The sequence below is a fragment of the Schistocerca cancellata genome, chromosome 8, assembly GCF_023864275.1.
Source record: "Schistocerca cancellata isolate TAMUIC-IGC-003103 chromosome 8, iqSchCanc2.1, whole genome shotgun sequence".
NCBI lineage: Eukaryota > Metazoa > Arthropoda > Insecta > Orthoptera > Acrididae > Schistocerca > Schistocerca cancellata.
Window position 1 is genome coordinate 68,697,173 of NC_064633.1, and position 27,833 is coordinate 68,725,005.

At 42.9% G+C, this 27,833-nt stretch overlaps 1 protein-coding gene across 1 annotated transcript in view; it reads right to left on the reverse strand.

Annotated features, from left to right (window-relative positions):
* Positions 1-20,542, reverse strand: part of LOC126095354 (myrosinase 1-like) — an 85,874-nt gene extending 65,332 nt beyond the window's left edge. Inside the window, exons 1-3 of the mRNA XM_049910162.1 lie at positions 20,404-20,542; positions 20,105-20,235; positions 11,004-11,138 (exon numbers count right to left, since the gene is read on the reverse strand). Coding sequence (XP_049766119.1) covers positions 11,004-11,138; positions 20,105-20,235; positions 20,404-20,542 — 405 coding nt within the window. The remainder of the gene's footprint in view (positions 1-11,003; positions 11,139-20,104; positions 20,236-20,403) is intronic.
* Positions 20,543-27,833: the final 7,291 nt, after the last annotated feature.

Below are 27,833 nucleotides of genomic sequence, written 5' to 3' on the forward strand. Positions count from 1 at the left end.
TTGTCAACGGCGCCTTCGTTGCACAGCGTGTACCTTATGACTACATGAGTAACAGTTAAAAAAGTTTCTAAGAAAATATACATTTGCGGACCACACACATAATGATGAAAGATGTTCAATTTTCAGTTATCCACCGATCTCGACAATTTTGAATGGATTGTGCTTCATGAACTTTAAGTGTGGGGCAGGGGGTGGGGAGGTGTTGAATTAAATATCCTAGAGTCTTTAATTTTAGGTGGTGCACAAGCGACCTGCCAATATGAGACGAATCGGTTGGCCATATCTGAGGCCTTCCTTTTAGTGGCTCCTCCCACGATGCAAGCCAACATCAAGTGAGTTGCAGAGTTGACTGTCTGCTAGACATTCTCTAAGACTTTACACCACACAAATAAACGAAGTGTTCGGTAAGTTCACTTACGGTTCTAGACTTCGTGCAACTGGCAAAATAACTAGTTCTTTTATTGACGTACCTGTTTTGAATCTGACGAAAGGCATTGTTGTCAGCATTTTTTCCAGCACTGCGTTGTATCATTTGCGATGTCATTGCTGACGCGAGCGGACGCAGTCGCAGTCTTGAGGAGCGATCTGTGGCGTGCGTGTGGGTGCACCGAACGTCCACACACGGGGCAAAAAACGACAGAGGCAGTGAGAGCGTTTACAGATTGCATTTTACAAGGGCCCACCTCGTGCAGCAGCCCTGCATGATTAGGAGGAACATTGTTTTCCGTTAGGCAGTCTCAAGGACTGGCTGAGTAGTGGACGTAAGAAAACGCAAAAGAGCATCTGGACCAAGTAGCTCAGTCAACGAGGCGTGACGACGCTAAAAAAGATTTGAAAACGGATGGATTTAGATTGTTATTTGTGAATGAATTATCTGACAGGGACATGGAGTGGTGAGCTGTATTCTGCTGTGCCTTGTTGGCACTCTTTCTAAATTCTGCTTCTAGCTGAAGAGTGTTATTTTCTGGTGGATGTCCAGTACATCGCAGTTCACATGGAGGAACGTGGTTGCCTAGTGAAGGAAAATTCCACATTAGATGTAAGAGCTGATGTTACAATGTGCGTCGGGTTGTCGTCACGATACCATTATATGGATTTTTTTTTTTAAGCATACGTGAATGGAAATTCTTATTTGTACACGTTGCAAAAGTGATGAATACCTGAGTTCGAAGACATAGAATCGTGGATCATGTATGGTTGCAGCAGGACGGAGCTCCAACATATTTTACTATTCGTTTGCGTGCGTTCCTTGATGATCAATTTCGAAGACTATCGACTGCGAGTGTTTCAGCAACGTCTCCAGCCCCATTGAAACGGCCACCACGCATTCCCGATCTTACCACGTCTGACAAGCCAGTATCGTCCATAATCAAATTACATGTAGCTCAACATATATGAGACTAATGATTAATTTCTCAAAAGTGTTGAGGAGGCCTTCCGAAACATAGCTCCTTGTACGTCAACGAGAACACAGACACGCTTAGATACCTGTCAAAGGCATGATAGTGCACATACACAGTTTTTATGTGTAATTACTTCACTTGAAAGTTCCTTTTATAATTGTCAACTACCAATTTTTTATGTTTTATGCCTCTGCTAACTTGTGAGCAGTTTTGCTACGATAACCCATGCCCACTAGCGATGCAGTCAATTATCGCTCCGCTGCAGTGATCTGTCTTAACGACGCTCTTTGGTGAGCAGTAATGTTCGGCCAGTACGATAGAAATGCAGACATGGTTTGTATTTGAATCGGGAACAAAAGGCTGCGTTCTACTGTGTTCTGTGGTGTGTGTGGGTGCTCTGAGATACATCTTAGAGAGAGAGAGAAATTGGTTTGTGGTTACAACATGGGTCTGTATACAGGGTGGTCCATTGATCGTGACAGGGCCAAATATCTCACGAGATAAGCGTCAAACGAAAAAACTACAAAGAACGAAACTTGTCTAGCTTGAAGGGGGAAACCAGATGGCGCTATGGTTGGCCCGCTAGATGGCGCTGCCATAGGTCAAACGGATATCAACTCCGTTTTTTAAAATAGGAGCCTGTTGTGTCGGCAGATTAGCCAACACAACGTACACTAATTATAGAGAAGGCCGAAATGCACGCGTCAACTCACGCCGGCTCGTGTAAGGTCTGAAACAGAATAAGTAATGAATGCTATAAAGAAAAGTACGTAGCTGCGGGAATACTTAACTTTAATCCATCATTTGTATACAGCATTCTTGATGATACAATTGAGACTCTCTCTAGAAATGGTTAATGGCGCCTTGCTAGGTCGTAGCCATGGACTTAGCTGAAGGCTATTCTAACTATCTCTCGGCAAATGAGAGAAAGGCTTCGTCAGTGTAGTCGCTAGCAAAGTCGTCGTACAACTGGGGCGAGTGCTAGTCAGTCTCTCTAGACCTGCCGTGTGGTGGCGCTCGGTCTGCAATTACTGACAGTGGCGACACGCGTGTCCGACATGTACTAATGGACCGCGGCCGATTTAAAGCTACCACCTAGCAAGTGTGGTGTCTGGCGGTGACACCACAGAGCCCAAATTTTTATTATACATTCGTGTACTACGTAGAGAAATATGAATGTTTTAGTTGGAGCACTTTTTTCGCTTTGTGGTAGATGGCGTTGTAATAGTCACAAACATACAAGTACGTGCTATCACGTAACATTCCGCCTGTGCGGACGGTATTTGCTTCGTGAAACAGTACCCGTGTTAAAATGGACCGTTTACCAATTGCGGAAAATGTCGATATCGTGTTGATGTATGGCTATTGTGATCAAAATGCCCAACGGGCGTGTGCTATGCACGCTGCTCGGTATCCTGGACGACATCATCCAAGTGTCCGGACCGTTGCCGGATAGTTACGTTATTTAAGGAAACAGGAAGTGTTCAGCCACATGTGAAACGTCAACCACAACCTGCAACAAATGATGATGCTCAAGTAGGTGTTTTAGCTGCTGTCGCAGCTATTCCGCACATCGGTAACACACAAATTGCGCGAGAATCGAGAATCTCAAAAACGTCGGTGTTGAGAATGCTACATCAACATCGATTGCACCTGTACCAGATTTCTATGCACCAGGAATTGCATGGCGACGACTTTGAACGTCGTGTACAGTTCTGGCACTGGGCACAAGAGAAATTACTGGACGATGACAGATTTTTTGCACGCGTTCTATTTAGCGACGAAGCGTCATTCAGCAACAGCGGTAACGTAAAGCAGCATAATATGCACTATTGGGCAACGGAAAATCCACGATTGCTGCGACAGGTGGAACATCAGCGACCTTGGCGGGTTAATGTATGGGGCAGCATTATGGCAGGAAGGATAATTGGCCCCCATTTTATCGATGGCAATCTAAATGGTTAATGTATGCTGATTTCCTACGTAATGTTCTACCGATGTTACTGAAAGATGTTTCACTGCATGACAGAATGGCGATGTACTTCCAACATGATGGATGTCCGGCACATAGCTCGCGTGCGGTTGAAGAGGTATTGAATAGCATATTTCATGACAGGTGGTTCAAATGGCTCTGAGCACTATGGGACTTAACTTCTAAGGTCATCAGTCCCCTAGAACTTAGAACTACTTAAACCTAACTAACCTAAGGACATCACACACATCCATGCCCGAGGCAGGATTCGAACCTGCGACGTAGCGGTCGCGCGATTCCAGACTGTGGCGCCTTTAACCGCATTTCCAGCAAAATACTAAAAGCTTGTTCTCAACAGATAAGTAAGATTCTCAGCCACCTGTGTAATAGCTCTCTGGAACAGGGCATTTTCCCTGATAGACTGAAATATGCTATTGTTATACCCTTGGCCACCCCGGCAGGCCATGACAGGTGGATTGGTCGTCGAAGCACGATACCATGGACCGCACGTTCACCGGATCTGACGTCCTCGGATTTCTTTCTGTGGGGAAAGTTGAAGGATATTTGCTATCGTGATCCGACAACGCCTGACAAAAAGCGTCAGCTCATTGTCAATGCATGTGCGAACATTACGGAAGGCGAACTACTCGCTGTTGAGAGGAATGTCGTTACACGTATTGCCAAATGCATTGAGGTTGACGGACATCATTTTGAGAGTTTATTGCATTAATGTGGTATTTACAGGTATTCACGCTGTAACAGCATGCGTTCTCAGAAATGATAAGTTCACATAGGTACATGTATCACATTGGAACAACCGAAATAAAATATTCAAACGTACCTACGTTCTGTATTTTAATTTCAAAAACCTACCTGTTACCAACTGTTCGCCTAAAATTGTGAACCATATGTTTGTGACTACTACAGCGCCATCAATCACAAAGCGAAAAAAGTGGTCCAACTAAAACATTCATATTTATTTACGTACTACACGAATATGTAATAAAAAATGGGGGTTCCTATTTTTAAAAACGCAGTTTATTGATATCCGTTTGACCTATGGCAGCGCCACATAGCGGGTCAGCCATAGCGCCATCTAGTTTCCCTTCTAGCTAGACGAGCTTCATTCTTTGTAGTTTTTTAGTTTGATGCTTATTTCGTGAGATATTTGGCCCGGTCACTATCAACTGACCACCCTGTATAAAATCTTATAGTGAGAATTGGGATCTGTATTTTGTTGCTACAAGCGACGAGTAATAAGGCAACAGCTGCTGCAATGCGCTGCTTGGCGTGCCGTACTCATGCAAGGTATTCACGTCTGGATTGAGTGTGAGTCATTATGAGTGATATTGTAGGACATCCACTTTCGATTAATGTGACCAGTAATTCGATTTCTCCATGCTAAGTATTTGATTCGTAGGTGAGCCATATGAAGGGTGCTGTAAATTCCCTTACAAACTTCTAAGACTTGCAAAGGGGACCGAGTAGACAATATTTTGAACTGGAACCCATGTCCGGAAACGCGCTACAGCCGTTACAAAACGTGTTTGCTAGGTAGGAATGCAACAAGGTAGTCACGGTGAGAGGTGCTTACGTCGGATCGGTGAATGCCTCTTGACGTCTGTCCTACCTCCCTGATCTGGTTCGAGCCTCATTCACGTGTCTGTGCGTGTCAGAGCAACATGGATGAGTACACTTTTACGAAGTGCACGCAAATGGAAGAGCTGCTCGTCGTCTTTATCAAGACCATTCTCCCCAACGTCCGACTCCGTTGCATATCCTTTTCAACACAGTTACGCAACGGCCCCCATGAACCATGGACCTTGCCGTTGGTGGGGAGGCTTGCGTGCCTCAGCGATACAGATGGCCGTACCGTAGGTGCAACCACAACGGAGGGGTATCTGTTGAGAGGCCAGACAAACATGTGGTTCCTGAAGAGGGGCAGCAGCCTTTTCAGTAGTTGCAGGGGCAACAGTCTGGATGATTGACTGATCTGGCCTTGTAACATTAACCAAAACGGCCTTGCTGTGCTGGTACTGCGAACGGCTGAAAGCAAGGGGAAACTACGGCCGTAATTTTTTCCCGAGGACATGCAGCTCTACTGTATGATTAAATGATGATGGCGTCCTCTTGGGTAAAATATTCCGGAGGTAAAATAGTCCCCCATTCGGATCTCCGGGCGGGGACTACTCAGGAGGACGTCGTTATCAGGAGAAAGAAAACTGGCGTTCTACGGATCGGAGCGTGGAATGTCAGATCCCTTAATCGGGCAGGTAGGTTAGAAAATTTAAAAAGGGAAATGGATAGGTTAAAGTTAGATATAGTGGGAATTAGTGAAGTTCGGTGGCAGGAGGAACAAGACTTTTGGTCAGGTGATTACAGGGTTATAAATACAAAATCAAATAGGGGTAATGCAGGAGTAGGTTTAATAATGAATAAAAAAATAGGAGTGCGGGTTAGCTACTACAAACAGCATAGTGAACGCATTATTGTGGCCAAGATAGACACAAAGCCCATGCCTACTACAGTAGTACAAGTTTATATGCCAACTACCTCTGCAGATGATGAAGAAATAGATGAAATGTATGACGAGATAAAAGAAATTATTCAGGTAGTGAAGGGAGACGAAAATTTAATAGTCATTGGTGACTGGAATTCGTCAGTAGGAAAAGGGAGAGAAGGAAACATAGTAGGTGAATATGGATTGGGGGGAAGGAATGAAAGAGGAAGCCGCCTTGTAGAATTTTGCACAGAGCATAACTTAATCATAGCCAACACTTGGTTCAAGAATCATAAAAGAAGGTTGTATACCTGGAAGAATCCTGGAGATACTAAAAGGTATCAGATAGATTATATAATGGTAAGACAGAGATTTAGGTACCAGGTTTTAAATTGTAAGACATTTCCTGGGGCAGATGTGGATTCTGACCACAATATATTGGTTATGAACTGCAGATTGAAACTGAAGAAACTGCAAAAAGGTGGGAATTTAAGGAGATGGGACCTGGATAAACTGAAAGAACCAGAGGTTGTAAAGAGTTTCAGGGAGAGCATAAGGGAACAATTGACAGGAATGGGGGAAAGAAATACAGTAGAAGAAGAATGGGTAGCTTTGAGGGATGAAGTAGTGAAGGCAGCAGAGGATCAAGTAGGTAAAAAGACGAGGGCTAATAGAAATCCTTGGGTAACAGAAGAAATATTGAATTTAATTGATGAAAGGAGAAAATATAAAAATGCAGTAAATGAAGCAGGCAAAAAGGAATACAAACGTCTCAAAAATGAGATCGACAGGAAGTGCAAAATGGTTAAGCAGGGATGGCTAGAGGACAAATGTAAGGATGTAGAGGCTTGTCTCACTAGGGGTAAGATAGATACTGCCTACAGGAAAATTAAAGAGACCTTTGGAGAGAAGAGAACCACTTGTATGAATATCAAGAGCTCAGATGGCAACCCAGTTCTAAGCAAAGAAGGGAAGGCAGAAAGGTGGAAGGAGTATATAGAGGGTTTATACAAGGGCGATGTACTTGAGGACAATATTATGGAAATGGAAGTGGATGTAGATGAAGACGAAATGGGAGATAAGATACTGCGTGAAGAGTTTGACAGAGCACTGAAAGACCTGAGTCGAAACAAGGCCCCGGGAGTAGACAACATTCCATTTGAACTACTGATGGCCTCGGGAGAGCCAGTCATGACAAAACTCTACCATCTGGTGAGCACGATGTATGAGACAGGCGAAATACCCTCAGACTTCAAGAAGAATATAATAATTCCAATCCCAAAGAAAGCAGGTGTTGACAGATGTGAAAATTACCGAACTATCAGTTTAATAAGTCACAGCTGCAAAATACTAACGCGAATTCTTTACAGACGAATGGAAAAACTGGTAGAAGCTGACCTCGGGGAAGGTCAGTTTGGATTCCGTAGAAATGTTGGAACACGTGAGGCAATACTGACCTTACGACTTATCTTAGAAGAAAGATTAAGAAAAGGCAAACCTACATTTCTAGCATTTGTAGACTTAGAGAAAGCTTTTGACAATGTTAACTGGAATACTCTCTTTCAAATTCTGAAGGTGGCAGGGAGCGAAAGGCTATTTACAGTTTGTACAGAAACCAGATGGCAGTTATAAGAGTCGAGGGGCATGAAAGGGAAGCAGTGGTTGGGAAAGGAGTAAGACAGGGTTGTAGCCTCTCCCCGATGTTATTCAATCTGTATATTGAGCAAGCAGTAAAGGAAACAAAAGAAAAATTCGGAGTAGGTATTAAAATTCATGGAGAAGAAGTAAAAACTTTGAGGTTCGCCGATGACATTGTAATTCTGTCAGAGACAGCAAAGGACTTGGAAGAGCAGTTGAACGGAATGGACAGTGTCTTGAAAGGAGGATATACGATGAACATCAACAAAAGCAAAACGAGGATAATGGAATGTAGTCAAATTAAGTCGGGTAATGCTGAGGGAATTAGATTAGGAAATGAGACACTTAAAGTAGTAAAGGAGTTTTGCTATTTAGGGAGTAAAATAACCGATGATTGTCGAAGTAGAGAGGATATAAAATGTAGACTGGCAGTGGCAAGGAAAGCGTTTCTCAAGAAGAGGAATTTGTTAACATCGAGTATAGATTTAAGTGTCAGAAAGTCGTTTCTGAAAGTATTTGTATGGAGTGTAGCCATGTATGGAAGTGAAACATGGACGATAACTAGTTTGGACAAGAAGAGAATAGAAGCTTTCGAAATGTGGTGCTACAGAAGAATGCTGAAGATAAGGTGGGTAGATCACGTAACTAATGAGGAGGTATTGAATAGGATTGGGGAGAAGAGAAGTTTGTGGCACAACTTGACTAGAAGAAGGGATCGGTTGGTAGGACATGTTTTGAGGCATCAAGGGATCACAAATTTAGCATTGGAGGGCAGTGTGGAGGGTAAAAATCGTAGAGGGAGACCAAGAGATGAATACACTAAGCAGATTCAGAAGGATGTAGGTTGCAGTAGATACTGGGAGATGAAGAAGCTTGCACAGGATAGAGTAGCATGGAGAGCTGCATCAAACCAGTCTCAGGACTGAAGACCACAACAACAACAACACGCAACGGCTTCGAGAAAGGGTACTCTGACAGTCAGTAGGTGTGACTGTGATTCTCCAAGGAGGCGCACACCCGAATTGGCCGTACTGCATCACACTGAAGAGAACCGATAAAGAGCACACGAGCAATTGTGCGTGCAGTGGGTGCCACATCGAAGATTCCTTGTAGTGGATACGAATACTAACCGTCCTTCGAAAGGGACAAAAACAGTTAACTGTAAACAACAGTGTTTGCGAAAACTGGTTAAGTTTCATTTTTTTTCTTTGGTTATTAATGGGTGGAATTATAAAACAAATGATATACTGGATCACGCCTAAAAAATTACTTGTAAAAGTGGTTGTGTTACCAACATGTTTTCAAATGACTGTACGTTTGTGGAAATGAGTTCCAATTCAAAATATTATCTACTCAATTTTCTCTACAATCCCATAAGCCTATAATGGGAATTTTAGTGTACCCTGTAGATCTGTTCTTCAGTCATACGATTTCTACTATTTTTGTCGGTTACATCGACCACATGACATCTGTACCACAGCAAGACAAACATTCCACCCCTACACTCTTCATGTAAAATGACTATGCGTTGAGTTGTACTAATCAAATATTGATATATGATCTCTCGAATTTTATTCATGCACCTTCCTGTCACATAATCGAGCGCATTAGCGTGAAGTTCCTTTTCAAAAACCCATGTGGCCATGGACTTAAAAATTATTCTGTAATGGTGATCATATTGCGTTCATTAGCATTCATCAAGAGTGTTTATTCCGTGAGAAATGATTTCCGTGTTTTTTACGCAGTTAATCAGCATAAAATTGCTAGAAATATTTTTTGTACGATTCGTGCAGGTTCCAGAAGATGAGATTAAGTCGAGATCTTCGACCAAATGATGTATAAATTCGATTACAGCATTTTTAAATTATTCAATATTTTCATTTCATTTGCAGAAAAGTGTTTAAATTATAATTACAGGCCAAGGATGTTCACTGTAGATGTTTTGCCTGTAAATTGGAGCACATGAAACATTTCGTAAGTTAAGTAAGAAGTAGATTGTCGGAAACTCCATCATTACTGTTAAATTTAACAGTCTTTGAGCCCAAATTAACAGTTGCGCGAAGTAAGTGGTAGCTGTGCTAATTTATTCTTAAAGTGTAGTCAAATCACGTACAATAGTACTTTCATGGGCCAATAGTCACAGATAAAAAGGGGTATTTTAATAAGGGCAATTTTCTGTAGTTACTCTATATGCACTCAGATCTGTAACCAAACACAGGACACATTTCACGCTGTGCAGTATACTGTTTTGACCTAGTGGTGCTGGAACTGCTCTCACGCACTGCGTACTCGTATCCATAGACTTTCCTCTTCTTTCTTGTGCTCAGTGTGAGTGGTTGGATGTCGACCAGCCACTGCTGCAGACAAATTGTGGTGGACTAGGAGCCATTCGAGATCAGAGCATTTTACCATAGAAGACTTATGGTATTTCAGAGAGTTTTTGGGTAATTGGAGCAGAAGCTGTCAGAGACATGCTGCACTGACAACATGCTCATCGTCACGGTATACAGGAGTTTAAACGCAGTCACAGTTCAACTCCTCTACAGAAACTCATAACGTGTGGTGATGATTCTGTACCTGAAGATGGTCTGAAAGACCTAAACGGGTTGTTAAACAAAATCAGTTCACACTACAACTGTTCGTGTGTCCACACCTTAAGAGTTTCATACAGAACTTGTCAGCTATGCACGCGCGATTGGTGCAAATATTTCGTAATGGTATAAGCAGTCGGAGGTCCTAAACGGTCTTAACCATTAGCATATAATGAGAAGGTCAAATGTCTTTCAGAGCGCTAATTTAGATTTTACATTGTTGGTTGATACTGCTTTTGGAGGAAGTACATGTATGACAGTAGCAATACTAGCTGGTTTTCGTTCAGACTGAAGGTCTAGAAGCCTTTCCAGGATATAACGTTCTGGCACGCCTGACATATACTATTCCAGATAGTACTGTTCTACTGAACAAAACAGTATGTTGGTTAATATCAGTACATACACCAGTTACACCGACAAGTGAAGCGTACACACAAGGCGTTTGTTAAGCATTTTCGAGTAACGGACTACCAGTCTCTCCGTACTCCATTCGGGTTACGTCATTTTCTTTGCCTGTTTTCTTTCCGGTCTCCAACGGAACACTTGTTTTTTTATTATTATTACATTTAAGTAGGTACTGTAACCGTGCCAAAGGGAAGCCCTGTCGAGAACTGCTGCGCGCATGCTGCCTTTGTGAGATCAAAGCCAGAAGATTAAAACCAATGAAGGTGAATATAAACTATATATTTTTCTGGTGCAAAGTTGTAGAGAATGTCTGCTGCAGTATTTACGCCGAGATGAACAGAAAGGCACATGAAAGATAGAGAGCTAAATTTCTCGTAAAATTAAAGCTGAAATAGCACAAGAAACTAGATGGAAGTGACGTGTGATGAGCGAAGAATTTTCAGGCGAGTGACCTTCAAGATTATCCTGTTTCAAGTGATAGCTGTTTAACTTACCAGAGGCTGGATTCCGTTGGCGAGCAGCTCGTTGATGAGGTTGTTGTAGTAGTCGATACCAGCCTGGTTGATGACGTCCACGTCCCCAGTTGGCAGGACGCGCGACCAGGATATGGAGAAGCGGTACGCGTTCGCCTGTTCGTTGCATCGCAATGCGTAAATAACGAGTGAGAGCAACATCGTAAAATGTTCCGGGTGGCTATAATTAAAATGCAGCTACTCGCGGAGCTCCTGCGTGCGCTGTAATTATCGTATGGCTGCGAAATTTGATAAATCTCCTAAAGTGTTAATGCTGAACTGAATTACGCTGGAAAAAATGTGTTCCAATTTTTGCAACCAGGTGCAAATCTGCCGCTGTACACTACTTGTATGACGGTATGACATCCACCCTGTCATTTAACAAGCCGTAACGTGAGTGAACAGTATGTCGTCTAGAAGAGAGACCGTGCACTGTTAGTGAAACTGTTTTTTGTGAATGGCAGCAATTACTGTCCTGCATTGAGATAGTCTTGCCGACAGAAAGGTCTGAGGAGAGCCCAAATGTCATTAAACAAATCAAATTCGAAAACACGGCTGAGTTTGGCAAGGCACCTGGCAGAGGAAGCCGTCCTATTCTGGCGGCAGTTATTGACGAGGTTGCTGTTGCTGTAACTGACCACGCAGCACGTGCCCCGCGTTGTGCCAGTGGTCGTGAAATGTCACGAGGATTGTCTACCCCATGGTCAACAGTACCGGAAGTATTACAGTCTGTATTACGAGGTGCATTCAAGTTCTAAGGCCTCTGATTTTTTTTCTCCGGACTGGAAAGAGATAGAAACATGCGCATTGTTTTAAAATGAGGCCGCGTTCATTGTCAATACGTCCCCGAGATGGCAGCACCGTACGGTAGATGGAATATTACCGCCAGCGGCGAGAATGAGAACTGTTTTAAATACTTAAAATGGCGACGTTTTCCTTAATTGAACAGCGTTCAATCATTCGTTTTCTCAATTTGCGTGGAGTGAAACCAATTGAAATTCATAGACAGTTGAAGGAGACATGTGGTGATGGAGTTATGGATGTGTCGAAAGTGTGTTCGTGGGTGTGACAGTTTAATGAAGGCAGAACATCGTGTGACAACAAACTGAAACAACCTCGGGCTCGCACAAGCCGGTCTGACGACATGATCGAGAAAATGGAGAGAATTGTTTTGGGGGATCGACGAATGACTGTTGAACCGATCGCCTCAAGAGTTGGCATTTCTGTGCGTTCTGTGCACACAATCCTGCATGACGACCTGAAAATGCGAAAAATGTCATCCAAGTGGTTACCACGAATGTTGACAGACGACCACATGGCTGCCCGTGTGGCATGTTGCCAAGCAATGTTGATATGCAACGACGGCATGAATGGGACTTTCTTTTCGTCGGTTGTGACATAGCATGAGACGTGGATGCCATTTTTCAATCCAGAAACAAAGCGCCAGTCAGCTCAATGGAAGCACACAGATTCACCGCCACCAAAAAAATTTCGGGTAACCGCCAGTGCTGAAAAAATGATGGTGTCCATGTTCTGGGACAGCGAGGGCGTAATCCTTACCCATTGCGTTCAAAAGGGCATTACGGTAACAGGTGCATCCTACGAAAATGTTTTGAAGAACAAATTCCTTCCTGCACTGCAACAAAAACGTCCGGGAAGGGCTGCGCATGTGCTGTTTCACCAAGAGAACGCACCCGCACATCGAGCTAACGTTACACAACAGTTTCTTCGTGATAACAACTTTGAAGTGATTCCTCATGGTCCCTACTCACCTGACCTGGCTCCTAGTGACTTTTGGCTTTTTCCAACAATGAAAGACACTCTCCGTGGCCGCACATTCACCAGCCGTGCTGCTATTGCCTCAGCGATTTTCCAGTGGTCAAAACAGACTCCTAAAGAAGCCTTCGCCGCTGCCATGGAATCAAGGCGTCAGCGTTGCGAAAAATGTGTACGTCTGCAGGGCGACTACGTCGAGAAGTAACGCCAGTTTCATCGATTTCGGGTGAGTAGTTAATTAGAAAAAAAATCGGAGGCCTTAGAACTTGAATGCACCTCGTAACGCTGGTGCCTGTACAAGATCCAGATGGTACAGCACTTGAAACCTCATGAACTGCAGCAACTTCTGAATTTGCTCTTCGGTTTCTGTCACGTATAGAAGTTGATGACATGTTGCCGGGTAATATTCTATAGAGTGACGAGAAACATTTGAACTACAGGATATGGTGAATATACAGAACTGCCGAATTTCGAGTTCTGTCAAACCGCGTTTTAAGCATGAAGAGTCATTGCACTTACCGTATGTTTCTGTATGGTGTGGATTTACAAGCACCCCCATTTTGGGTCCGTTGTTCTTCGAAGAGGATACACCCAGAGCGCCTGCCAGGAGTATTGTGACGTCTCACGTTTCTAGAACTCGTTGTGCAGCATGTGACCCCTGCTTTGGAAGAGCGCAGCAGTGTGGAAATCACTGATTTCACGCAAGATGGGGCAACACCTCCTGTAGTTCGCCCAGTGAAAGATCTGCTTGATGCAACCTTCCACAAACGCGTTATCTCGAGAGGTTTTCCAGACGCCTGGTCTGCAAGATCACCTGGTTTGAATTCATGTAACTCTTGGCTCTGGGGATACGTAAAAGAACACGTTTACCAGGGACACATTCGGTCTCTACCTGATCTGAAAGCCAGTATACAGGAACACGTAGCTCAGATTCCACCGGCACTGCTGCGAGCAACTATTGATCACATCGTTTTAAGGATGCAACATTTCGTCGACGTCTTCTTACTCATACTGAACACATTATGTAAGCGGCGGTTAATAATAAAATCAACATTATGCATTTCAACTTGTCTGATCTTTTCTGCTTACATCGCATTCCAAACCCATTGCATACGGAAAACTTTCTATACGTCTTTTTTGAGTTCACTTCTCCAGATTTGCACCTAGCGGCCAAAATTGGTACTACTCTTTTTCCAGCGTAAATCGGTTCTGCATTAAAGCATTAGCATTCCTACCAAGTTTCGATGCCATACGATAATTACAGCCCACAATCGACCTCTGTGGACAGCTGCACTTCATTTATAACCACCTAGTCATTTGTTGATTTCATTGAAGTTCCTACGACTTAATCAGTTATAGATCTAACTTGCTACTCATTATTATAAATCCAAGAAAAATTGACACTACCTAAGCACATCATTCTGAATGTTTTTTATTGTTTCTCGTAACCAAATTAGCATACTTATCGGCAGGTTGAAAGGAAAATTGGAAAATTCAGTTGATACAGATTTCAGAATCATTATTATTATCGTATGGCACTACGGAGCATACACAGGCAGAAACATAACCTATTTACAGATTATTGTTTAATTCTCAAAATCAGGTCGCAGCACTCATTCTCACTGTCAGACCACCTTCAGTAGTATGGAGTAGGCAGTTTTCCACAAAATGTCCTATAGCCTGTTCCTCTACACCACAACCTTCGTCGTTGGGTTTTGAATTGTGAGAGCGTTCAGGTTGGATGTTCTCTTCTCAGTGACATCGAAAACTTGTGTGACCCAAAGATCAAACGAAGCTGGCTTTCTTGACTTCAGGCGTGTAGTTGGTGGATTCTGGAAGGCGCTACTTGTAACTGAGTTCTTATGGAAATCCAAGAAATTGCTTCCTAACAACTGAGATAAAAAGGAGCTTTATTACATAGATCAGGCAACCACTGAATTGGACTAGATCTGACATTTACATAGCCAGATGGCAGTGTGGTCACCAATGTCTAACAATGAGAGGAGAGCTTCTGTAAAGTTTGGAAGGTAGGAGACGAGATACTGGCAGAAGTAAAGCTGTGAGTACCGGGCGTGAGTCGCGCTTCGGTAGCGCAGATGGTAGAGCACTTGCCCGCGAAAGGCAAAGGTCCCGAGTTCGAGTCTCGGTCGGGCACATAGTTTTAATCTGCCAGGAATTTCATATCAGCGCACACTCCGCTGCAGAGTGAAAATCTCATTCTGGAATGAAGATCTGAGACAAAATTCGCTCACCAATACCAGTTGTGGGCCTACAACATAGACCAGTCATCATCCGGTAAGATAGAAAATTCCATTTGCCACCTCACTCCGGCTACTTCGATGGAAATTTCAACGCGCAGACTGAGACCTATTAAAGGAGATAGTTGATGACACCGTACAATGGCTCTCGTAAATCCCTTCCAATTAATGTGTGGATATTCTTAAATCTAACTCCAGAAAGTTCGTGCCATACGGATATCGACTTCTGTACAAAGCTGTATGGACGCAAGAATGCAACGAATTTTACACGCACTATCAACAATGACACAGTGACAATAGCTATGGATGTAATGAAGGCTGTCGTTTTAAACAGAAAACACAAGTACCAAAAGACCACATATGAAGTGAATTATACGAATTGCAGCCGTAATGCCTTGTAAGCCTTAAAAGGAAAGTTGATATAGATTCACGTATACCAAGAAGAAATGTACACCTAAATTCTAATGCAGTTGCTGCCGTTTCAGAAGCTAAACTGGATGAGGAACATAAAGAAACTGGCTCCAGAAGCAATAGAACTACTGAGGGCTGTATGTACGTCCTCAGTTGTTGCTGAAGGTATCACACGATACGATTTTCTTTAGGTTGTCTCAGTACGTATTTTGAAGTCCCATGTGAAATGATGTTCCATATCTATAGCGGGTACGTCCTTCAGAATATATGTTTCTATACTTCAGTCTCGTTGTCCACTTTTCTTTTAGTTTTTCATTGGTACTTCGATATAAAGGTTGAACAATAGGGCAACAGAGGAGGAAGACCATATCGTTATCTTTAATCCGAGCAGTCCTCTCTTAGTCTTCCATTCTTATCATTTCCTCATGTTTACCATCAACAATAGTGGAGAAAGGCCATATCGCTGCCTTTAATCTGAGAAGTCCTCTCTTAGCCTTCCATTCTTATTATTCCATCATTTTTCCCATATATGCTGTGTTTGAGCCGTGTATCCCAACAATGTTTATCTATTTCTCTGAAAATGTCAAACATATAGCCCTTTCACTTCGTTTGGACACAGGTAGTCAAAGTTCTTTACAACTCTGAATCTAAAACTGGATCCCCATGTCCTCGAAGTCGACACGCATTTCTTCTGCTATCACATCATCGGGCGTCGACTCACTACTCCGTGTCCAAACAGTGGAATTCCGTTTGCACTCTTTTTGATGCATTTGCATTTACTTTTTGCGAAAGCTAGTTTGACTTTTCTATGTGCTGAATCACTCCTCCGAGCGTTTCCTATTACATTTCTTCAAATTTAAACTGCGCCCGCTCCGCTTTAAGTACCTTTCACTGCCTATTGATTTCATTACTGAGTACTTTGCAGGCCGGTGTGGCCGAGCGGTTCTAGGCGCTACAGTCTGGAACCGCGCGACCGCTACGGTCGCAGGTTCGAATCCTGCCTCGGGCATGGATGTGTGTGATGTCGTTAGGTTTAAGTAGTTCTAAGTTCTAGGGGACTGATGACCTCAGAAGTTAAGTCCCATAGTGCTCAGAGCCAATTGAACTGAGTACTTTATATTGCCGTATGCCTTCCTTTTCCTAAAGACTTTCATATTTCCTCTCTTCGTCTATCAGACGAAATACTTCATTTTTTTTTACCCACAGTTTCTTCGCAGTTACCTCTTATGCCGTATTTTACGTCCAGCTTCCGTGATTACCAATTTTGACTTGCCCATTCGACCTCCAATGAACTACCAGCTATAACACTGATTACTGCACTATTTATAACGTCAAAGAATTTCAGAAGGTAAATCATCATTTCTCAATACTTCAGCGTTCCGTTATTTTACTCCTCGTTTCTTCGTGACAAGTTACTTAAATTCACTATTCTCCTTGCTAAATTTGCTCGGAGTCTATGACAGCGGCTGGATTCGTTTTGCAGCCTAGTATCTGATTTCGAAATCTCTGTCTTACTAGTTGGTATCTTGCCGTGACTCCTGGCCTTTCTCAAGTATACCTTCACCCTTTGGAAAGTTTAATAGTGTATTTGCTATTACCAACTGAAATTCTTTGTAGATTTGAATTGTCTTTCTCCTCTTTCATTGCTAATGCCGAGTCCGTATTCTCCTGTATCTATGTCGTCCATTTCTTCCGCTTCTATAGCTTTCCAAACTACCGCGGTTTTAGATTTTATTTCCGTTTGGATAACGAATTCCCCATTCAGTTCCCTCATGTACTCTCTTTGCTTCTTTATGGTCTGCTTTCTGCTTGTGACAACGCCATGTGTACCGGAATTGTCTTTCCGAGGGAGTTAATCGCATCTAATATTTAGCTGATCGAGATTTCAGTCTTCTGTAATGGTAAAATAATATAAATGTTTATTGCTTCCCTGCACTCTTTTTACCAAATCGCAGTTGTCTTTTGCAGAAAGTGACTGAACAATTAAATTGAATGCCCTCACTCCTGTTTTAATACCTAAATATTCAGACACCTTAGTAGATGCCTACTGTTTGTGAATCTTTTCTGTAGTTAATAGTACAGAAAAGATTCAAAAAGAAGAAGATATACGTGGATGATTTTGTAGTAACTGCTAACAGAAATACATAAAAGAGATAGCAATAAAAGAAATAAGACATTCCCACATTAAAATGGGATGAACTGATTTCTAATTTCAGAGAACTGTGACTACTTTAATGAATAATACTGAAGAGAAATTAGTGAAAAAGAACGTTTTGAAGTCAGAGGAATAAATTACACTTTTAAGAAAGGTGAAGAGAATGCTACTAGGAGAAAATAAAATAATCCTTCGCCAAATGGAAATTTAGGAGTGTGTTGGATGCGGGAATAAACTTGCTGTGCAAGTTATTGAAAAATCGAACTGAGTGGAATTCCGAATAAACAGATTAACAGAGACGATAACAAAGAAATAAAAGTACGAAGAATAGTGTCTCATAAAGCAGTATAATGCATTACCGGAACAGCGAAAAGTAGGGATGATTGAATAAGAACCTTGCTAGCCAAGATAGGGTTTGGCAAACAAGAAGACAAGTAGCAGAAACTCTCGCCATGTGTGGGAGGCTTGCCATGAAGGGCAACAAAACGGGGCGTGGAATATCGTCAACGTATCATTGCGCTGTAAGGGTGTCGTGGATGACACCCAAAGGGAAAGAAATGGCACCCCAGAACATCAGTCCCGATTGTCGGGCCGTATGACCTGTCCGAGGCGCTCAAAAATGGCTCTGAGCATTATAGGACTTAACATCTGAGGTCATTCAGTGATGAACCCCGACAACCAGAGTGTTGGAGTGGGGTGCCATTTCTTTTCATAGCGGAATCTCTCTGATTGTCATCCGCTGCACCGTCACAGCACAGCGCACGTCGACGATATTCTACGGTCCGTTTTGTGGCCTTCCATGGGACGGCATCCTGCCCTAAATTTCAGCAAGATATCGCACGCCCGTACAAGGCTAGAGTTTCTACTGCTTGCCATGGAGCTTGCCAAGATCACCGAATCTCTTCCCAAGTAAGATCATTTGGAGCATTATGGCCAGTGCCTTCCAGCCAACTTGGGATTTTGACGATCTAACGTGCAGTTTCGACAGAATTTGGCACGATATCCATCAGGATGACATCCACCAGCTCTGTCAATCAATGCCAAGCCGAATAACTGCTTGCTTAAGGGTCAGAGAAGGACCAACGCGTTTTTGACTTGATCAATTTGTAAAGCTATTTCTGTTGAATAAATCATCCAGTCTTTCTGAAATTGTAATAATTTGTTTTTCGTCATTTTTTTCTATTTTCCGTCTTTCCCTTAGTTGCTTTAAATTCGTGGAGGTATGTACCGTCTATGCAACTAATTGAACAAACTGCCTTCCTTTGTTTTTCTTTACATGTAAATCACCTCTATCAATTTCCGTCCCATTCGGATACATCCTTCGTGATGCGTCTTTTTTTGGCCTAGAGTGTATAAAGGGATACGTGTGCATCGGACGACTACAATCGAACAAATCGTTCCCAAATACACCAGATCGAGTTAGCTATCAGTATGTTCGGAACACAGCACTGTGTAGAAGTGAAAGAGTAACAGTGTGGAAGCTCGATATTGGAATGTGGTACTGCTGAAAGTAAAGATGGACGGATAATCGAAAGAATAAAGGAAGGCAGGCGACGTAAGGAATCTGCTGTATGCTCGTAATATAAAGTGAAACTTAGTTCAGCGGGTTGCTTCTGCTAAAGATGTTCCTAAGGAATCACAAAAACTGTGTGATAATAATAATAATAAAAGTTGTGGGATACCTTCTGAGCTACGGAAATAAATCCGACAACGCAGTTAGCATAACAGGATGAACTCAGTGTATACGTTTCCTAGTGTCAGATACAGTATATTTGTGGAAACGAGCAATTTGGGCAGGATAGTAATAAATTGACGAGCACATTAAACTACTTTAAGGCCTCTAGAGAAATAACCTGTGTTTTCTATCAGTTTGTACACGATATTCATTTAGTAGTTCAGTTAACAAGTACAACGCGCTTGACTAACGTAATCTGCCGGTGTGAAGGTGTGCGTATTTTTTATGTTTAGTCTAACAGCTGTGAAGCTTTTGTTGCAGAAACTACGTTACATTTGCCCGAAACTGTCATTTTCATTTATTTCCGAGCATTACGTAGTTAGTCCTACGATGTACATAATATTTGTCTGGGGTGTGAAAAACTGCTCAATACGAAACCCAACGTAAGTCCACGCGAAATCTCAGTCTTCCTTGGTGAACGAAATCTACCAGTTTTAACATCATATTTCGCAAATCACTATTCAGTCCCAAAAACGCACAAGTGAACACAGACATAATACGATGGTTAGTCAGATCTTTGGATCCCTTCGATAAAAATGTTTGTTTATTTATTTGATATTTTCTGTTTACATTATGTACAAAACTGTCTATATTCTCTATGTAAGTGATTTGTTAATTACGAACTGAAATTCATGTTAACGTATTTGTAAAAGAAGGAAACTGTATGCTTAAGAGCCATTTCACTTTACGATCTCGAATGTTAGCAGAACTCACGAACTGCATTTCTCATTTTGGGAAATATACTCACGTTTATGTCCCTGAGCATCTGCACGTCCTCCTTGTACTTGTGGTACGAATCACAGGCGACATCCCCCGTCATCCCCAGTGTGTATTCCGGGTAGTTGTGGAACAAGTAGTCCTGGATGCTTTCACCCTTACCTGGAGAAACATACAAATCACACTTCTGAAACCTGCAGAAGGCAGCCAGGTCGTTATCACTTATAATGAACTTAATATGGTGGAGTCCCCATTGTGTCTTAGGCCTCTTATTTGAACTCAGGGATTGCTCGTGTTGTTCGCTACTGCTGCAGGACGCATCTCACTCACCATCTTCGTCCCAGCCTCCTTCTATTTGATAGGCAGCCGAGGCTGCACCCAATAAGAATCCGTCTGGGAATCTGTTAGTGGCGCTCTGTGCTGAACCGGTGGTCAACACCGCCGACACAGCAATCACGAGAGCCAACATTGCTCTTTGCTAGTGACCGTATGCGAGTTGCTGACAAGTATATATTCCTTGCCCGTAATTTATTCTTATAAGCACTTTTGGCGGAAAAACCCTCTACCCACTGCTATCTGTTGTCGTCGGAATATTCGAAAGAGAAGAGAGATTAATCAGACGATTTCCAAGTACCTAGACATTGGCGCAGTTGCGAAAGACAGGAAGACGTTATCAATATAGACGCTATGACGATGCGTACTTGGAGGAGTAGCCATTCCTGTATAGTAGCCATTTCCTGCTTACTTTCTCAGTCATTCTGATAAGCCCACAAATAATGTTCATTCATGGTCATCTTGTAAGAGACAAGAATTTGTTATCAGCGTAGATGGAGTTTATTTGCAGAATGTTGTTCCTCTGGAGTAGCCATTTCCTGTTTACTTTCTGAATGTCAGTTTTCATAACCTCACAGAAAATGTTTGAGTGATCAGTCTTCTGAATGGTTCGATGCGGCCCTGCGCCAACCACTTCATCTTAGCATAGCACTTGCACCCTACGAACGCAATTATTTGCTCGAAGTATTCCAGTCTCTCTCCCCCTATAGTTTTTACCCTCTCCGCTCCCTATAGTACCATATGAGTTATTTCCCGATGGCTTGTCACAGGTTACAAAATCTTGTCCCTTGTTTTTGTTAGTTTTTCCATGTTCATTTTTTCGTTGGCTCTGCGTAGAACCTCCTCGCTCCTTACCTTATCAGTCCACCAAATTTTTTAACAATCTTCTGTAGTACCACATCTTCAAATACTTCGATTCTCTTCTGCGCCGATTTTCCAATTGTCCATTATTTACTATCATACATTGCTATGCTCCAAATGAAAATTCTCAGACATTTCTTCCTCCAATAAAGGTCTATAGTTTATCTTAGCCAGGAATGCCTTCTTTGTCTGTGGCAGTCAGTTTTCATGTCCCCTCTCGCTTCATCCGTGATATTATATTTCACTTCCATGGTAACTGAATTCCTAAACATCAATTTTGATGTTAAGATCCTCGCTATTCCCACTACTGCTACTTCTCATTACTTCTGCCTTTTTCCAGTTTCTGTGCCTATTAGACTCTTCATTCCACTCAAGAGATACTGTAATCTTTCTACACTTTCATTGAGGATAGCAATGTCAACAGCGAATATTCTCATTGGCATCCTTTCACCTTGAATTTCTTTTATATGTGCTTTAAGACCATACTACTTCGCAGATGCTAATAACTATTGGCAGTTTGATTCACGCCGCACAAGGAAACATTGATACTCAGTACGAAGTGTTATCCTATCGCGATTACAGCCAAAGTCCCACGTCCAGTCCCTAGACGGGCCAACTGGGATCGACCGACCACCGTTCCATCCACTGCCAGTGACGTCATCAGATGCGATTTGTAGGGGCACGTGGTCAGCACACCGATCTTCCGGTCGCTGTCGGATTTCTTACGTTGGAACCGCCCCTGCTTGGCCGAGTAGCTGCACGGCTGGCCTCACGAGGCTGAGTGCACCCTGTAGAAACAGTCATCACCAAAGTAATTTGTCTTGCGTGTCTGTAAACTGAAGAGCCTCTGAGTGGCTACAAAACCGCAGGAACGTGAACCAAACAATACGAATACAGCCGCATGAACATCTCCTTTCTGTTGATCATTGAATACATTATTAGTAAGTATCAGTCGTTATTGTGCACAACAGAACTATTGGAATTTTTTTGATCTGTACGACAGTGATCGTTCAGGCGTGTAACCATCCCGTAATATCTAAATAACGAGGACTACTTGCAGGCTCGCGATTACTTAGCAGATTCGAGACAGGAATATGCCTCTCAGATGACACCAGTGGAAGCGAATGATCTACATCTACATACAAATTCCGCAATCCACCATACGTTGCATGGCGGATGGCTCCTCGTACCACTACTATCAATCCCTTTCCCGTTTCACTTGTAAATAGAGCGAGGGAAACGCGTCTATATGCTTCCGTACGACACCCAATTTCTCTTGTTTGCGCAGAACTTTCGCGGAATGCACCTCGAAGGCAGTAGAATGTCTCTGAAATCAGCCGCAAATGCCAGTTTTCGAATTTTTTCAACATTGTTTCGCCAAAAGAACGTCGTCTTCTGCCCAGGGATTCTCATCAGAGTGCAAGAAGCTTTTTGATCGAAACTGTCGATAACAAATCTAGCAGCACACCACTGAACTATTTCAGTGTCTTTCTTTAATCGGACTTGGTGAGCATCCCAGACACTCGAGCAGTACTCAAGAATGGGTCGCAATAGTGTCCTTAACAGACGAGCTACACTTTCCTAAGATTGTCTCATTCAACCAAAGTAGACATCCACTGTGTAGCAGTTTAAATCCCTTAATAAAGACCTTTGGTCCAGGCTGTGTACCAGTTAGAAAAAATGGCTCTGAGCACTATGGGACTTAACTGCTACGGTCATCAGTCCCCTAGAACTTAGAACTACTTAAACCTAACTAACCTAAGGACAGCACACAACACCCAGCCATCACGAGGCAGAGAAAATCCCTGACCCCGCCGGGAATCGAACCCGGGAACCCGGGCGTGGGAAGCGAGAACGCTACCGCACGACCACGAGATGCGGGCGTACCAGTTAGATTCCTTTCAGAGTACGCTCATGTAATAGCTCCATAATAACAATCAATTGCAACCGCTCGCACACCGAAAGATCGGTAGCTAAAGACTGGAAAGTTGCTCGGGTCACACCAACACCCAAGAAAGGTTCAAAAATGGTTCAAATGGCTCTGAGCACTATGGGACTTAACTGCTACGGTCATCAGTCCCCTAGAACTTAGAACTACTTAAACCTAACTAACCTAAGGGCAGCACACAACACCCAGCCATCACGAGGCAGAGAAAATCCCTGACCCCGCTGGGAATCGAACCCGGGAACCCGGGCGTGGGAAGCGAGAACGCTACCGCACGACCACGAGATGCGGGCGTACCAGTTAGATTCCTTTCAGAGTACGCTCATGTAATAGCTCCATAATAACAATCAATTGCAACCGCTCGCACACCGAAAGATCGGTAGCTAAAGACTGGAAAGTTGCTCGGGTCACACCAACACCCAAGAAAGGTTCAAAAATGGTTCAAATGGCTCTGAGCACTATGGGACTTAACTGCTACGGTCATCAGTCCCCTAGAACTTAGAACTACTTAAACCTAACTAACCTAAGGGCAGCACACAACACCCAGCCATCACGAGGCAGAGAAAATCCCTGACCCCGCCGGGAATCGAACCCGGGAACCCGGGCGTGGGAAGCGAGAACGCTACCGCATGACCACGAGATGCGGGCACATTCGGCACGGATTAAGATAATATCAAATGGCTCTGCGCACTATGGGACTTAACATCTATGCTCATCAGTTCCCTAGAACTTAGAACTACTTAAACCTAACTAACCTAAGGACAGCACACAACACCCAGTCATCACGAGGCAGAGAAAATCCCTGACCCCGCCGGGATTAAGATAATATCGTTGTTGTCAAATACAACTAGCTGTTTATTCGCTTGAAGTAACGAATACTCTCGACAGGCGTTCTCAATTTGATTCCATATTTCTAGATTTACAGCAGGCATTTGATGCCGTTCCTCACAAGAGACTTTTAATCAAATTGGATGTCTGTGGTATATTGATTCAGTTATACAACGGGATTCGCGATTTCCTGTCAGAAAGCTTATAGCACGCAGCAATCGACAGAAATTCATAGCGTAAAATAGCAGTGACATCTAACATTCACCAAGAAAGTGTTATAGGCCTTCTGCTGTTTCTAAGCTGTATAAATGATTTAGGAGACAATCTGAGGAGCCGTTGATGTCATTTACCATCTAGTTGTAAGGTGGTAGATTAAATGAATGTCAGTTCCGCTCATTAAATGAGATATTTTATACATCGTAACAGGAAGGTGACTGTCACCTGACGTACTTCAGCGAAAATGAGCAGATTTTCCTATTAAAACGTACAGTATGCAATGCAAAGGGATGACACTCAGTCGAAGGTGTTAACACAGCGAACCTAAATCCTGCATGTCAATGAACAAGAGTAGAAAAAGCTGCTGGAGAAAACGTCTTAGTTTGGGAGCAGATGCGCGATGCGACGCCACGGCCCAATTACAATGGGATGCTCTTAAAGTGACCCTTGGTGAGGGACAACGAACGCGTTGGGTGACTCATCGAAGAAGGCAGGTAGCGAGCCAGCAGCGTGGCATTGAGAGAATCTTTCGAAAACTGCGTTGGGGAATTTCCAGGTCTATACAAAGAGACCAGAGACGCAGTTGATCATATGAACTGTGCGTGGTAAGCTCATGATGTACGCGTGTAACTTTTAGGCGTTTGGAGTGGGCACAAAATATACGATTTGGTGACATGAACTAGGAAGGAGTAAATTGCCGAAATTTCGACGCAGTTTGATGGTTAGCCCTTTGCGATTGGCGGAGATAGCTTCCACAAGATGAAAGGAACGCTTCTATTGGTTGGAAAAAGCCGCGATGTGGAGCACAACAGGACCCAAGTTGGGAAGACAGTTTTTCTACAAGAGACACAAGACCGAAAATGTAATACACTCTCCTCTGACCCATGTCAAGTGCAGAACGGGGTGCATAACGCTCTGTGCGACGCAAAGGAGGAATTATGTGTGAACACTGTGTTCACTTCGGCTGATGTTGAGCTAGGTATTAGCTGTAGCGTCGTTGAGCTCCAGCAGCAGCGAAACAAAACAGGCACATAGTTAATTTTTCTTGCGAGAACTGAGAGGGCATTGTAATATGCATGCTGCTCCATCCATGTACGTGCATATCGCCATATTTCAAGTCTAGGGATGAGTGCATATTTTCTCTCCTAACGAGAAATATAGGAGAGTTTCTGCTGAAAAAAATCAGCAAAGATGTTGATTAGCTTTTACAGGACTTTCAGAGGACAAGAGCAGCCATGCCGCCAACAGCTCATCGCAGCTAAGGTAAATGCCGCTCGCGGAGGCGTAAACTTGTTGGTTCCACTGTGAAATCGAGTAACCTTGAGTAATCTTTTGCTCAGCTTGTCACAAAAACTAACCATCCTTGTAGGCCTGATTGTCATTCTAAATAGTACCAAACCTAGTACAGGAATCGGATGATTTGTCGTAATGTTGGCCAACTTCACGATGTAGTAGTAAGAACAATTTTGTAGAGAACCTTCTGGTCAAAATTTAATAATGTTGTGTTCAGAGTTATTTAGATTAAACAGAACGAAGTGCGTTATCTTGACATCTGTCCTAACATTGTCATGTTACGACCTACGCAAATTTGTGTATTTCTTTGGCAATAATCCTGAATTAAAAACAATTTGTGTACAGCTAAACACCGTTGCGCTCTGTCATAGAATAAGGGTCCGCTCCTCACCCCAATCATTTATTTTATAGACGCTAACGCACTGACTGGGTGTTTTTGCTGATGTCTGACGATAGAGAAAAGGAGCCGCTGATAACCACGCAGTTGAGCGCCCCACAAACCAAACAAAAGAGAAAAGGAGTGTCAGATAGTAAAGCTATCAGAGGATGAAACCCAATTGCAAAATGATTTAGACAGATGTATGTATGGCTTGAAAAGTGGCAATTGATTCTAAATAATGAAAAGTGTGAGGTCGTCCACTTAGGTACAAAAAGGAATCCATTAAATTTTGTTTACCGCATAAGTCACAAAAATCTAACGGCTGCCATTTAGCTAAATACCTAAAAATTACAGTTACGAACAACCTAAACTGGAACGATGGCATAGGTAATGTAGTGACGTAGGCAAAACAAAGGGTACGTTTTATTGGCGGGACACTTAGTAGATGATGCAACAGGTCTGCTAAAGAGACTGTTCACACTATGCTTGTCTCTTCTCTGCTAGAGTATTGCTTTGCGGTATAGGATCCTTACCAAATAGGTAAAATGTGGTGCTACAGAAGAATGCTGGAGATTAGATGGGTAGATCACATAACTAATGAGGAAGTATTGAATAGAATTGGGGAGAAGAGGAGTTTGTGTCACAACTTGACAAGAAGAAGGGACCGGTTGGTAGGACATGTTCTGAGGCATCAGCGGATCACAAATTTAGCATTGGAGGGCAGCGTGGAGGGTAAAAATCGTAGAGGGAGACCAAGAGATGAACACACTAAGCAGATTCAGAAGGATGTAGGTTGCAGTAAGTATTGGGAGATGAAGAAGCTTGCACAGGATAGAGTAGCATGGAGAGCTGCATCAAACCAGTCTCAGGACTGAAGACAACAACAACCAAATAGGACTTGACAGAGGAGATCGAAATAGTCCAAAGAAGGGCAGCTCTCTTTACATTATTGTGAAATAGAGGTGAGAGTGTCATGAGTATGATACTCGAGTTGGGGTGGCAATCATAAAAATAAAGGTGTTTTCCGTTCCTGCGAGATTTATCCACGAAGTTTCAATCTCTAATGTTGTCCTCAGTAACCGAAAATATTTTTTGACACCAACCTACACGGGGAGAAATGATCCTCATAATAAAATTAGAGAAGTCGGAACTCTCACATTTTTCCCATGCACTGTTCGAGAGTGGGACGATAGAGAAATAAAGTGCCTCTATAAACCATGTGTGTGAATTGTAGAGTTGTGATGTATATGTACATATAGAAGTCGAACACTTGGCTTCCCTACTACCAACCTTACGTGCTTGTTCGAGTTTGTATTGCTTTGCAATATTACGCCCTGGTATTTAATCTTTGTTACTATCTTTAGCAGGAAGGAGTCGACATATGCGAAGAAAAAGGCCAGAGCTTAGTTCATGTGAGGTGCAGTGTGGGTTTATAAGTCACATTGGCATCAAATTTCACCAAATGCTGCTCAAAGCGCCAGTGGACGCGCCACACCACGGGTGAGTCGTCATACCCTGCTCCCCCTCCCTTATCCTCATCTCACCCACTCCCTTGACGCCTGTGCGATGGAGGTCAGAACCGAAACGTCAAGCGTTGAAATCACGCGATTTTCTTACAGGTGGCGGAGGAAAACATTTCAGCCTTCCTCATGGGCGTACATTTACAGACATTTCGCGGTCGAATACGAGAGTTAGACATTCATGTCCATATAAACATTCTGGTCGTAGCACTGTGGTACAGCACTTTTGTTTTTCTAGACATGCATTTCTTGTTGTAAATATTCCGTGTAAAGCCATATGCTCTCTCCATTTTGTTAATTCTTACGTCCACTGCAGATTTTGCTAGTCCATTCTGTTGTATAGTTTCTCCAAGTTATTTGAATTTACTTACTCGCTCTATTTTAC